General features: G+C 46.8%; 1 protein-coding gene across 1 annotated transcript; it reads right to left on the bottom strand.

Moving 5' to 3' along the window:
- Positions 1 to 509: 509 nt before the first annotated feature.
- Positions 510 to 3,872, bottom strand: CHRAC1 (chromatin accessibility complex subunit 1). The gene is made up of 3 exons (XM_005910395.3): positions 3,624 to 3,872; positions 1,719 to 1,845; positions 510 to 1,143 (listed from the first exon to the last, which is right to left on the bottom strand). Exons 1-3 carry the CDS (start codon positions 3,768 to 3,770, stop codon positions 1,028 to 1,030), a joined length of 390 nt encoding a protein of 129 aa, XP_005910457.1. The 5' UTR covers positions 3,771 to 3,872; the 3' UTR covers positions 510 to 1,027.
- Positions 3,873 to 13,308: the final 9,436 nt, after the last annotated feature.

Consider the following 13,308-nt stretch of genomic DNA (forward strand, 5'->3'; position numbering starts at 1 on the left):
TAAACAAGCTGTAGTACATACACACAATGGAGTATTGCTCAGCTATAAAAAGGAACGCATTTGACTCAGTTTCAATGAGGTGGACAAACCTAGAGCCTATTATACAGAGTGAAGTAAGTCAGAAAAAGATAAATATTGTACATTAACACATAGATAAGGAATCTAGAAAGACAGTACTGAAGAACCAATCTACAGGGCAGCAATGGAGACGCAGACACACACAAGAGACTTGGACACAGCGGAGGAGGGAGAAGGTGGGATGATTTGAGAGAGTAGCACTGAAACATATACGTTACCATATGTAAAACAGATAGCGGGGATTTTCTGTATGTCACAGGAAATCCAAAGCTGGTGTTCTGGGATAACCTAGAGGGGTGCGATAGGGAGGGAGGTGGAAGGGAGGTTTAAGAGGGAGGGAACATATGTATACCTGATTCATCTTGATGTATGGCAGAAACCATCACAATACTGTAAAGTAATCTCCAATTAAAAATAAAATGCAAAAAAAATACAGCTTTTAATCAAGAAAAATTTATTTTACAGTTTAAAAAAATGCAGTATTTGGATGAATACAAAGTCAGATTGTCTTGAAATACAAAAATCCTACCTACAGACTACATATTTAGCTAAAACAGGATCTAGCTGTTTACAAGAACTAATTTCAAAATATACATATGTGAGTCGACACAACTGGTATTTTACAAGTTCTTGAAAATCTATCTTCAAACTAGAAAGTTAAGCAGAGTCCCTCTTCCTCTGGAGCTCAGCGCTGCAGATGGGCTGTGCCTTCCAGTACGCAGGCTGTTGGCAGTCCCCTCCCACTCCAGCAGCAGTGTGGGCTTGGGGAAGAGAGGCTGCTATCTGGGTTCCTTTCCTGTTGGCTATTTATGGCAGAGGTGCATTATGCTCCGTCTCAGCCAGGGAAGAACATAACGTAAGTGAAGTCTCTGAAGGGTGGACAGACTAACGCTTGCTTCACAGCCAAGGTGCTAATCCAGGAGGGTCCTCACCAGGCTCATCTTTGGGGTCAGGATTCCGCTTCGTCGTCATCAGTCTCATCGTTGTTATTCTCCTCCTCCTCTTCTCTCTTCTCTTTAAGCATTTTCAGATATTTACTAGCTAAAATCTTCTTTGGTAATATATCTTAAAAACATAAAGCTAACATCAGCAATGCAAATTTCAAAACGTGCTAGTCCCTGCTATGACCTCTAAAACAGGTTCCAAGACGAGACAAATTTCAGACTACACTTCTGGGGTGAAATAGCAGGAAACTAGCACTGCCTCCTGACTAATGCTAAATACCTGTTTCTATTTCACTGATTGCAAACTATGTTCTTCTCTGTGCTGGTAACTACTGGAAGCAACCCTGTCCAACCCACCTGACAAAGTGCTGGCCCCGAGGATCACCTTAAGCTCTTTTTGTTCCACAACAACAATGATGAGTTTCTGTTTCCCCATCCAAATAAGGAGGAGTCTGAGGGGTGGGCCTGCCTGGCTTGCCCAGCCACCCTGTGCAGGTTGCCAACTTAATTCGTGCTCTAGGTAAACCGCATTACAAACATACTCAAATAGACAAAACTAAACCTCTGGTCCTGTGCCAGGTAAACTGTGGCACCTGGAAAAAGCACCAAAATGTCTACTCCAGTGAAAGCAGAAAATAAGCGGAGGAAAAGCTGTAATTACTATTTTTTAACCAAAATATTTCAAAAGCAAAGTACCTGCAAGAAACTGAAAAGTTTCCGACTCTTCTGCAGTATTTGATAAGTCACTATAGGTGAGTGCTTTCTTTTCTTTTCCACTGCCATGTCTGTAGGAATAGGTGGCAAGATACTGAACAAAGAGTTCCTAAAACAAAATGAAAAAGTAAAATTAAAGGTGTGCTTTGAAAACCTACCACAGACCTCACTTTTTAATTACATTAAGTTTAGATGATTGCAGATTATCCTGGTTCATCAAATTATAGGAGAAATAAATGGAGAAAGGAGAAATATGAGGTCAGGAAGAGAGTAAGACTGAATTAAAGTTGGCAGGAAAACAGAGATTTCCTAAAAGTTTAGATTTCTAACTTACAAAAAATATATAAATATAACAATAAATCATAACTGTTTAATGCCCAACCTCTACAGTTAAAGAGGGGCAAGAGACCATTCAAAAATTCTCTGTGCTCAGGAACACACATTGTGTATAAATGTACATTGTGTAGGGTGGTCCCCCTACAACCCTAAGTCAACAACCTGAAGGTAAAAAATGATCAATTTCCTGTTCTACCCAGATACCTTCCCTAAGGCAACCACCTGAAATGAGCCTCTCTGTTTTTAGATCCATCTAATTGAGTTTTAGTAAGGGATTAAAGAAGTAATTGCAAAACTCTTAACTCCTTAATATCTACAGAATGAAATGGAACAAATATCCCCAAACTACTCAATTTCCTACTTCCTTTAGCTCCAGCTTTGACCAACATACCCTTGGGACACTATCTACCCAACTAACAGGGCTGGAAAATGGATTCCAAGGAAAGTTAAAGACTGAAGCAGAAACCTGGCCAAGGGTTAAAAACAGGAAGGTTCTGGCCTACCTAGACCAAATCAAGAGACAATTATTTGGGCCTAAAACTTTAATTCTGGCCCAGGGTCCCAATAGTCAAAGCTATGGTTTTTCCACTAGTCATGTATGGACCATAAAGAAAGCTGAGCATCGAAGAATTGATGCTTTCCAACTGTGGTGTTGGAGAAGGCTCTTGAGAGTCCCTTACTGCACAGCAAGAAGGTCTAACCAGTCGAACGTAAAGGAAATCGACCCTGAATATTCACTGGAAGGACTGACGCTAAAGATGAAGCTCCAATACTTTGGTCACCTGAGACGAAGAGCCGACTCTATTACAAAAGACCCTGATACTGGGAAAGACTGAAGGCAGAAGAAGGGGACGACAGAGGACGAGATGGCTGGATGGCATCGCCGACTCAACTACAGGGGACAGAGAAGGCTGGGGTCCCGCAGCCCACGCGGTCGCCAAGAGTCGGACACGACTCGTGGACTGTACAACAACTGGGCCCAGGAGACTCGGGACAGCGTGGGCAAGCGGCCAGGCCCGGCCGCACCTCCTGAGGAAGCCCTCTCCCTGAACTGTTTAAGGAGCTGGGGCCCAAAGCCACGAAAAAGACCGGAAGCGACAAAAGGAGGGGCGGTGGGGCCCCTAGTTCAGTGACGCTAGAGGAGGGGACATCAAAAACCGCCTACGCGCCAAAGCCTAGACCTCCCCCACGCGAGGGACGGCGGGAACGGGGTGGGCGTGGCGACAAGGGCGCGAAGGACGGCGGGAGCGGAAAGAGCGGGCGGCCAGGCGCGCGAAGGAGGGCGCGAGCGGAAAGAGCGGGCGGCTGGGCGCGCGAAGGAGGGCGGGAGCGGCACCGGGGGGCGGGGCGAAGGGCGCGCGCGGGAGCTGGGGCGCGCGCGATAGAAGAGGGGCGTAAGGCGGCCCTCAAAAGAAAAGGGGCCGCAGCGCAGGGGCCCGAAATGGACACGGCAGCGCGCAGGGCTCGGCGGGCAGGGCGGGGCGCAATGGTTTCGGGCGGCACCACCGCCGTCCCCGGCTCCTCAACTCCTCCCTGCGCGTCCCGCCTCACCGTGGCCTTGGCGGTGAGCACCAGCGCCTCCTGGTTGATGCTGGACACTTCGGGGGAGCTCTTCATGATGACCCGGATGCGGGACAGGGGCAGCGACACCAACCGCTGCTCCCCGCACTTATCCTTGCCCACGACCATGTCCGCCATCTCTGCGCCCCGCCCCCGCGGCGGCGGCGGCAGCCCCTACCAGCCGCAAGGTGGCCGGCCTACACGGTCGGTGTAGGAGAGCGACGTCCCACTGCCCCGTGGGAGTTGTAGTGTTGTGTGGTGCGGCGGCGGGGGCGGACTACAAATCCCGTGATGCCGCGCTCCCCCCGCGGCTGTGCGCGTGGAGCGGAAATGCGACCCGAAGCTCAGGCGGGGCGGGGGCGGCCGTGGGTGGGGAGTTCGGCCTTGGGAAGAAATTCCGTGAAGGAAAACAGCGTGAAAAGAGAGAAACTGGGGCAAAAAGGGAGAAGGCTGGGCAGTGAGGAGAGAAAACTGCCTTACTGATTAGAAAGCGCTACCGGGAAAAAGAGCCGCAAGGCAAAGGCCCTGAGGGAGGACCCTTTTAAGAAGGGTAAAATGACCGCTCTGTGGGCAGGTGTGCTAGGTGAAGTCCGAGAGGTAGCCAGGGGCTAGGCCCTGTTGGATTTTACTCTAAGAAAAATGGGAAGTGCTTGAAAGATATCAGAGGGATGATGGGATGTGTCTTAAGTTTCAGAAAGATGCCTCTGACTTCTGAACGTGAATAGACCAGAGAGGAGTCACAAGGATAGATTGTAAAGGTGGAAGCAAAGAGATTGTAGAATTGAAGGTGATTGCAAGTGAGGAGTTGGATGCTAGTGTGACTGAAGGTGTCATGAGTTAGGAATGGTAGGAAATAGCCAGGGGCTAGATTAGACAGCAGGGACGGCATTGGCACCCCACTCCAGTACTCTTGCCTGGAAAATCCCATGGACCCAGGAACCTGGTAGGCTGCAGTCCATGGGGTCGCTAAGAGTCGGACACGACTGAGCAACTTCACTTTACCTTTTCACTTTCATGCATTGGAGAAGGAAATGGCAACCCACTCCAGTGTTCTTGCCTGGAGAATCCCAGGGACAGGGGAGCCTGGTGGGCTGCCATCTATGGGGTCACACAGAGTTGGACACGACTGAAGCGACTTAGCAGCAGCAGCAGATCAGATAGAGTCTTGTAAATCATGGAATTCTTTCCAGAAGAGTTGGGAGGCCCCACTTAAATTTTGCAAGGAATATTCAGGTGGCCATATGTGAATAGGCCACAGAGGAGTGAGAATGGAAGAGTGCAGGTAAGCTGTTACAGGGATGAAGAGAGGTGGTGGAAATAGTAGATTATAGTAGGTTTGGGGGACCTAATTTGAAGATAGAGCCAACAGGTAATCTCTGGAAATTCAATTAACTATCAAGAAGAAAAAAGATTTTATTCAAGCCAGAGGATTATAACGGAGAAGCAGATTCTCAGAAAACTCTTGAGAGCCCTTAATACCTATTAGAAGTCAAAGGCATAGTAGGTACATTTTCAAGACAGAGAATTGTACATCAAAATGACATACTGATGTTTTACAGAGTTCACCAAGGATACACAACCCAGGTAAGCATGTGCAAAGCAAGTCACATGACCCCCTAAAGAGCTGAGAAAGCACAGTGTTCTTAGAAGAAGTTCCATTGCTAGCATCAAAAGAAAGGGAAAAAAAAGAGTTGATCTTCACAGTTGAGCAGGCATTCCTGCCTTTGAGGAGCTGTGGTGAATATGTAATGCAGGTACACACTGCACATCAGGGAGAGAAGGAGGAGGCCCAACAGAATTAAAAATTTAATTGTTTCCTTGTCTTGCCATAAAATGCAAATTCTACTTCATCATGGTCTTGCTAAGTGAAAGGATGGTGGTGAAAGGATTGCGTTAAAGGATGGTGGTGCTGTTTACTGATCTGGGGAAGCCTGCAGGAGGAGCACATTTGGCAGGGGTGTGGTTTAGAGCAAATTAAGTCTCAGTTTCGTTGAAACACTAGTGGCAGTGTTGACTGGCCGGTTGGCTATTCCAGCCCGGAGTTCAGGCTGGACCAGTGAAATACAGACCACCATTGTCCAGGTGGTAATTAAAACCAAGGACCTGAATGAATGTACCTGGGAGGAGAGTGTAGATAGAGTACAAAGATCTGAGGACCATAACCTGGGTTACCCCAACATTTTGAGATGAAAAAAAGATTCAGCAAAGGAAACTTGAAAGTGGCCATTGAGCAAAAGAAAAACCAACGGATTATGTATCCGTAAAGCCAAGTGAAAAATACTGTTTCAACGGGATTGAATACTGCTGGGAGGTGGAATAAGACTTGTCTTTCCACTCACAACAAAGGACTCTCTCCAAATCACTGTTTCCTTATTTGCAAAGATGAGACAGGAGAAGCGTACTCATCTTGGGTTAAAAGGTGTGAACATGCCTGGTGCGTAAAGATCAAAGCCATCCTCCCACCCATCCAGCACTACCTCCCTCTCAGGTCAGCCGTGAGCGTCAAAGGAGCTGAGAAGGAGGAAGTGCTTTGCCAACCGTGCAGCACTCTGCAGAAGCCTACACTACTGTGTGAATTTTCCGTGTTCCTGCTACAAGGTCCTTTCACCCCAAATCAAATTTGATTCCAAAATTCACATGAAAGGGGTCCGGAAGATTAAAAGTATACCTTGTTTAACCTTTTTGATTCAATTCTGCCTATCACTTAGGCAATGGTTACAAAATATAAAATGTGTACTCGCAGAGCGTTTTTCTGCAAATTTTCGTCGGCTCTGAAAACCACTGCCCTTCAGTCTTAATGAGAGGAGCCGAAGCCAGAGAACACAGATGCCCCAGATTACTGACGTCTGCAGTGCCAGAAGTCTTCACATCTCCCTTCAGCCGTGATGACCCAGCCGCCTTAGCACCTACTGTGTGCTTTGTGTCTAGAAGGAAAAAGCCAAGAACACAAGGACAGTGTCATCTTCACCACTGTGACCTCAGGTCTTGGGCAAGAGCCCCCAGTGCATGGCAGGCCCTTCTAGGCACAGAGGAAAGCTACAGGCAGTGAGCAAGACGGCTCTAGTCCCTGTTCTCACAGGGCATAGTTTCAAGTACAAGGAACATAAAAGTAACATCCCCTGTGGTAAATGCTATGAGAGTGATGGTATGGCGTGTCTGAGAAATGAAACTTAAGGTCAGACTTTTATGTTTATTTGTTTGGCTGCTCCCCATCCTAACTGGGGCCCTAGTTCCCAAACAAGGGATCCAACTCGGGGCCCCTGCTTTGGGTGGGCGGAGCCTTAGCCTCTGGACCACCAGCAGAGTCCCTAAGGTCAGATCTGGAGGCAGGAATGGAGCACTCTGACACGATAGCCTGTGGGAAAACACCTGAGCCGGAAGACGCCTTGGCAGATTTGAGGAACAAAAAGGCCAGTGTGGCTGGAGCTTAGCAAGTGAGGCAGAGAGTGCAGGAGACATGGTGAGCCAGGCAGGTGGGACCCACTCCAGTGGGCAGGTGAGAAGCTTGGCTTGCTTTCTGAGAATAGTGGAGAGCCTGAAGAGTCCTGAAGCTAGGGAGCAGACCCACCTTAAAAGCTCATCCTGATTGCCAAGGGGTGACTGACTGGCACCAAGCCCTGTGCCAAGCAGAGGCGGAGGCGCTGTTTCAGTCTGCAGGATTCAGCTCCAAGCCAAAGGAAAGCCTTCTCTCTGCAAACAGGCTACCCACAAGGGTCCTTGGTCCACACAGGAAGCAGACAGGCATCATTTTTAAGTTTTGTTTCTCTAGCAGGTTATTGTTTGTTAATCAGGTCTCAAGGAGAAAGAGGATTTCAGCATATTTGAGAGCAGGATGCGTTAAGTTTAGGAAGGAGGGTGGCAAGCATCTGGAGGATGAAGAGAGCCAGAATAATTCAAGGAGAAAAGGAGGGTGAGAAGCTCAGGTTGTGGAATTGGCAGGACACGTTGCTGTATTTGGCCATTTTGAGAAGTAAGGAGTGGGGCAAAGACAGAGATCTGCAGAAAGAGGGAATGTGCCCAGCATTTGTAAAAAAGGAAACAAGCTTGGAACCTAAGAGTGGGAGAAGGAAAGGATCTGTGATCCTCAGAACTTCCCTGCACGAGAAGCAGCACATGAGTTAGCAGATCATTCTGTTGTCGGTGCTCTCGTTCACCATGTATCCTCACAGCCTCTCAGGTGTGCCCGCTGCTTCTGCTGCCTCCCCACTGCACCTGCACCTGTACCCTGGGCACTAGGTAACTACGCTCCCCAGAACCCCCCACCAGCTGGCTTCTGGGAGACCCAGGTGAGAGGGTGCAGCACGGATGGAGGAGGAAGCATCGTTTATGGTTGTGTGAAGGTGTTGGCAGAAGGCAGGGATTTGGGGTGGGCGGTGGTTACAGGGAGTCACCTGCGCTGTGCATAGTGGGGTGGGGTTCCACTCTGTGGCAGCACCTCGGGCAGTCTATGGGGGAGTGTGGGCCCGCCCCAGCCAGGAGCAGCAGCAGCTTCCTCATCTCCAAGCTTCATCTCAGCGGTAGCTCCCTCATGCTCCAGCATATGCCCTTCCACACCCTCAAAGTCATTTCTCGGCTTTAAATCCCTCTCTCTCTGGAATATCTGAAGAAGTTTCTGCTTTCCTGATTGAACATTGAGACATACGTAGTTGGTACGGGAAACAGACCCACAGAAATGGGGATCTGGAGCTGATGATATGATTGTGCTAGAGCAGAGATGACCTCCCTGGCAGCAGGCACTGGCCAAACAGTCACTTAGGCTGTCACCTGCCACTGCCCCAAGGCAGTGGAGCCTTGTGAGATGCGCTTTTCCTGAGATGGGGGGATTTCAGAAAGAAAGTTGGAAGCTCTGACTGTAAACTCTCAGAACAAGCCCTCAGCCTTTCCTGATCTTTTGTAGCCTCAGGGCTGATGGGGCTAAAGGTCAGACCTGCCTATAGTCTTACCTGAGACATAATTACCACAGAAGTTGAAGTCATAAGTTCACCTGGGCTTTTCTGTGAAGTTAGGCTGTTTATTGGGAAGAGTGGGGTCGTGAGGCTTAGAAAAGGACAGTAGGGAGGATACTAGCAAACCTTTAACCACCCCCACCCCTCTGAGCCTCTGTCAGAGCAAACAGCCCCTCTGCCTGCCTGAGCTCACTCCCCCCTCATCCCCGAAGTCCTCTTAATGAGCTCACTGTGCTTACCTGGAGCAGGGATGCTGAGCCTTCTCAGGACACGCCTCTCATTAATAACAGTCCGTAATTGGAGTCAGATCCCAGCATGCCCCACGATGCATCAGCAAAGGCCAGAGATGTTGACACAACGAAAGAATTGCAGCATACTCACTGCTTTTATCATTGGAAACTTAAGGAGTGTGTGGGGAATGGATTCTAATGACATCAGTCCAGGTGGACAGAGCTTAATGTAATAGCTTAATTTAACAGCTTTGTCTGTTAAATCAATGTAATTTGATTGATCAGTTACATCAATGTAACTGATTTACCAGAGAGTCTGGATTCAGAAGAGATTGACAAACCACTTCAGTCTTCTTGCCTTGAGAACCCCATGAACAGTATGAAAGGGCAGAAAATTATGACACTGAAAGATGAACTCCCCAGGTCGCTGCTGCTGCTGCTACTGCTGCTAAGTCACTTCAGTCATGTCTGACTCTGTGCGACCCCATAGACGGCAGCCCACCAGGCTCTGCCGTCCCTGGGATTCTCCAGGCAAGAACACTGGAGTGGGTTGCCATTTCCTTCTCCAATGCGTGAAAGTGAGAAGTGAAAGTGAAGTCGTTCAGTCGTGTCTGACTCTTAGGGACCCCGTGGACTGCGGCCCACCAGGCTCCTCCGTCCATGGGATTTTCCAGGCAAGGTGCCCAATATGCTACTGGAGAAGAGTAGAGAAATAACTCCAGAGAGAATGAAGAGACAGACCCAAAGCAAAAACAACCCCCAGTTGTGGAAGTGACTGGTGATGGAAGTAAAGTCTGATGCTGTAAAGAGCAATACTGCATAGGAACCTGGAATGTTAGGTCCATGAATCAAGGTAAATTGAAAGTGGTCCAAGAGATGGAGATGGCAAGAGTTACCATCAACATTTCAGGAATCAGTGAACTAAAATGGACCAAAATGATGAATTTAATTCAGATGACCATTATAATCTACTACTGTGGGCAAGAATTCTTTGGAACAAATGAAGTAACCCTTATAGTCAATAAGAGTCTGAAATGCAGACTTGGGTGCAGTCTCAAAAATGACACAATGATCTCTGCTTCCAAGGCAAACCATTCAATATCACAGTAATTCAAGTCTATGCCCCAATCACTAATGCCAAAGAAGCTGAAGTTGAATGTTCTGTGATGACCTACAAGCCCTTCTAGAACTAACACCAAAAAAGATGTCCTTTTCATCATAGGGGAGTGGAGAATGTAAAAGTAGGAAGTCAAGATATACCTAGAGTAACAGGCAAGTTTTGCCTTGGAGTACAAAATGAAGCAGGGCAAAGGCTAACAGAGTTTTGCCAAGAGAATACACTGGTCATAACAAACACCCTCTTCCAACAACACAAGAGATGACTCTACACATGGACATCACCAGATGGTCAATACCAAAATCAGATTGATTATATTCTTTGCAGCTGAAGATGGAGAAGCTCTATACAGTCAGCAAAAACAAGACTGGGAGCTGACTATGGCTCAGATTATGAACTCCTTATTGCCAAATTCAGTCGTGAAGAAAGTAGGGAAAACCACTAGATCATTCAGGTATGACCTAAATCAAATCCCTTATGATTGTACAGTGGAAGTGATAAACAGATACAAAGGATTAGATCTGATAGAGTGCCTGAAGAACTATGGACAGAGGTTTGTGACATTGTACAGGAGGCAGTGATCAAGACCATTCCCAAGTAAAAGAAATGCAAAAAGGCAAAATGGTTGTCTGAGGAGGCCTTACAAATAGCTGAGAATAGAAGAGAAGCTAAAGGCAAAGGAGAAAAGGAAAGATGTACCCATCTGAATGCAGAGTTCCAAAGAATAGAAAGGAGAGAAAAGAAAGCCTTCCTCAGTGATCAATGCAAAGAAATAGAGAAAAACAACAGAATGGGAAAGACTAGAGATCTCTTCAAGAAAAAGAGTTACCAAGAGAACATTTCATGCAAAGATGGGCACAATAAAGAACAGAAATGGCATGGACCTAACAGAAGGAGATTATTAAGAAGAGGTGGCAAGAATACACAGAAGAACTTCTACAAAAAGATCTTCATGACCCAGATAACCACAATGGTGTGATCACTGACCTAGAGCCAGACATCCTGGAGTGTGAAGTCAAGTGGGCCTTAGAAGCATCACTATGAACAAAGCTAGTGGAGGTGACAGAATTCCAGCTGAGCTATTTCACATTCTCAAAGATGATGCTGTGAAAGTGCTGCACTCAATATGCCGCCAAATTTGGCAAACTCAGCAGTGGCCACAGGACTGGAAAAGGTCAGTTTTCATTCCAATCCCAAAGAAAGGCAGTGCCAAAGAATGCTCAACTGCACAATTGCATTCACCTCACACGCTATCAAAATAATGCTCAAACTTCTCCAAGCAAGGCTCCAACAGTATGTGAACTGAGAACTTCCAGATGTTCAAGCTGAATTTAGAAAAGGCAGAGGAACCAAAGATCAAATTGCCAACATCCGTTGGATCATTGAAAAAGCAAAAGAGTTCCAGAAAAACATCTTCTGCTTTATTGACTATGCCAAAGTCTTTGTGTGGATCACAATAAACCGTGGAAAATTCTTCAAGAGATGGGAATACCAGACCACCTGACCTGCCTTCTGAAAATCTGTATGCAGGTCAAGAAGCAACAGTAAGAACTGGAAATAGAAAAATGGACTGATTCCAAATTGGGAAAGGAGTATGTCAAGGCTCTATATTGTCACCCTGCTTATTTAACTTATATGCAGAGTACATCATGTGAGATGCTGGACTGGATGAAGCTCGAGATGGAATCAAAATATCAGTAACCTCAGATATGCAGATGACACCACCCTTATGGCAAAAGCGAAGAGGAACTGAAGAGTCTCTTGATGAAAGTGAAAGAGGAGAGTGGCTTAGAACCAACATTCAAAAAAACAAAGATCATGGCATCTGGTCCCATCACTTCATGGCAAATAGATGGGAAAACAATGGAAACAGTGACAGACTTTATTTTCTTGGCCCCAAAATCACTGCAGGTGGTGACTGCAGCCATGAAATTAAAAGACACCTGCACCTTGGAAGAAAAGCTATGACCAACGTAGACAGCATATTAAAAAGCAGAGACGTTATTTTGCCGACAAAGATCTGTCTAGTCAAAGCTGTGGTTTTTCCAAAGTCATGTATGGATGTGAGAGTTCACTTAGTTCAATTCAGTTGCTCACTGGTGTCTGACTCTTTGTGACCCCATGGACTGCAGCATGCCAGGCTTCCCTTTCCATCACCAACTCCTGGAGTTTACTCGAACTGCCAGAGATGGACCATCAAGAAAGCTGAGCACCGAAAAACTGATGCTTTTGAACTGGTGTTGGAGAAGACTCTTTTTTTTTTTGGAGAAGACTCTTGAGACTGCAAAGAGATCAAACCAGTCATTCCTAAAGGGAATCAGTCCTGAATATTTATTGGAAGGACTGATGCTGAAGCTCCAAAATTTTGGCCACCTGATGCGAAGAACTGACTCATTGGAAAAGACTCTGATACTGGGAAAGATTGAAGGCAGGAGTGTTGCCCTAAAGGTCCAGGAGCAAGCGATGAGAATGAAAACAGAACACGACATCTGGTGCAATGGGTCAGGGGACCTGCAGCCTCTATTGGACTGAGGTGCAGAGTCCACTCTGAGTCCAGCTTTTATTCCTGATTGCAGACTACAAAAGTTTCTTTGATCCATCTTTCCCAAGACACTACACTGACATAGTCCAGATCTCCTTGTTTTTACCCCAGGCTGTTGCCTTCTAGTCTTGGGAACAGTCAGCAAGTGTGTAGGCAGTGTTCATACCTAACGCCAACCTGGTGTTCCAAGGTCCATACTTTCATGATCCCAGTCATACTCCCTTCTAGGTCTGGCCTTGGGGTTTGTAACAAGTCTATTAGTCTAAGAAAAATATGAAAAATAACCATCAAATCATGCTGTTTTTCCAGGTGCTATTTCTATGTAATTTCTCAAGGCTGTGAAAGTACATTATTAGAAATTCCCACTACACAGGAGGAGAAGGGGATGACAGAGGAAGAGATTGTTGGATGGCATCACTGACTCAATGGACATGCATTTGAGTAAGCTCCAGGAGTTGGTGAAGGACAGGGAAGCCTGGCATGCTGCAGTCCATGGGTTTGCAAAGAGTTGGACATGACTGGATGACTGAACTGAACTGGACTCAGTGTGTATTCACTCCAACAGCTGGGAGGGGCTTGATCACTTTGCTTAGCTAAGCTGGAGGCTCTCTGACCTTAAAAGACTTCTTGAACCTCGTCTGAGTGTGCTTTTTTGACCCCTTCACCAGATAACCCCACAGATCTATGGCAGGGTGTCTGGGGGCAGATCCCAGGAAGAGAATCCTAGCACAGACTCTAAGGGGCAAGGAGCAAAGATACAGCTGCTGAAAATAACTATTCTCCATTTGAACAACAGCTCCAGATCTGCTGCTGGACACTGATAGAGACCAAATACCAGACC

This window comes from Bos mutus, chromosome 14 (genome assembly GCF_027580195.1).
Source record: "Bos mutus isolate GX-2022 chromosome 14, NWIPB_WYAK_1.1, whole genome shotgun sequence".
Lineage (NCBI taxonomy): Eukaryota > Metazoa > Chordata > Mammalia > Artiodactyla > Bovidae > Bos > Bos mutus.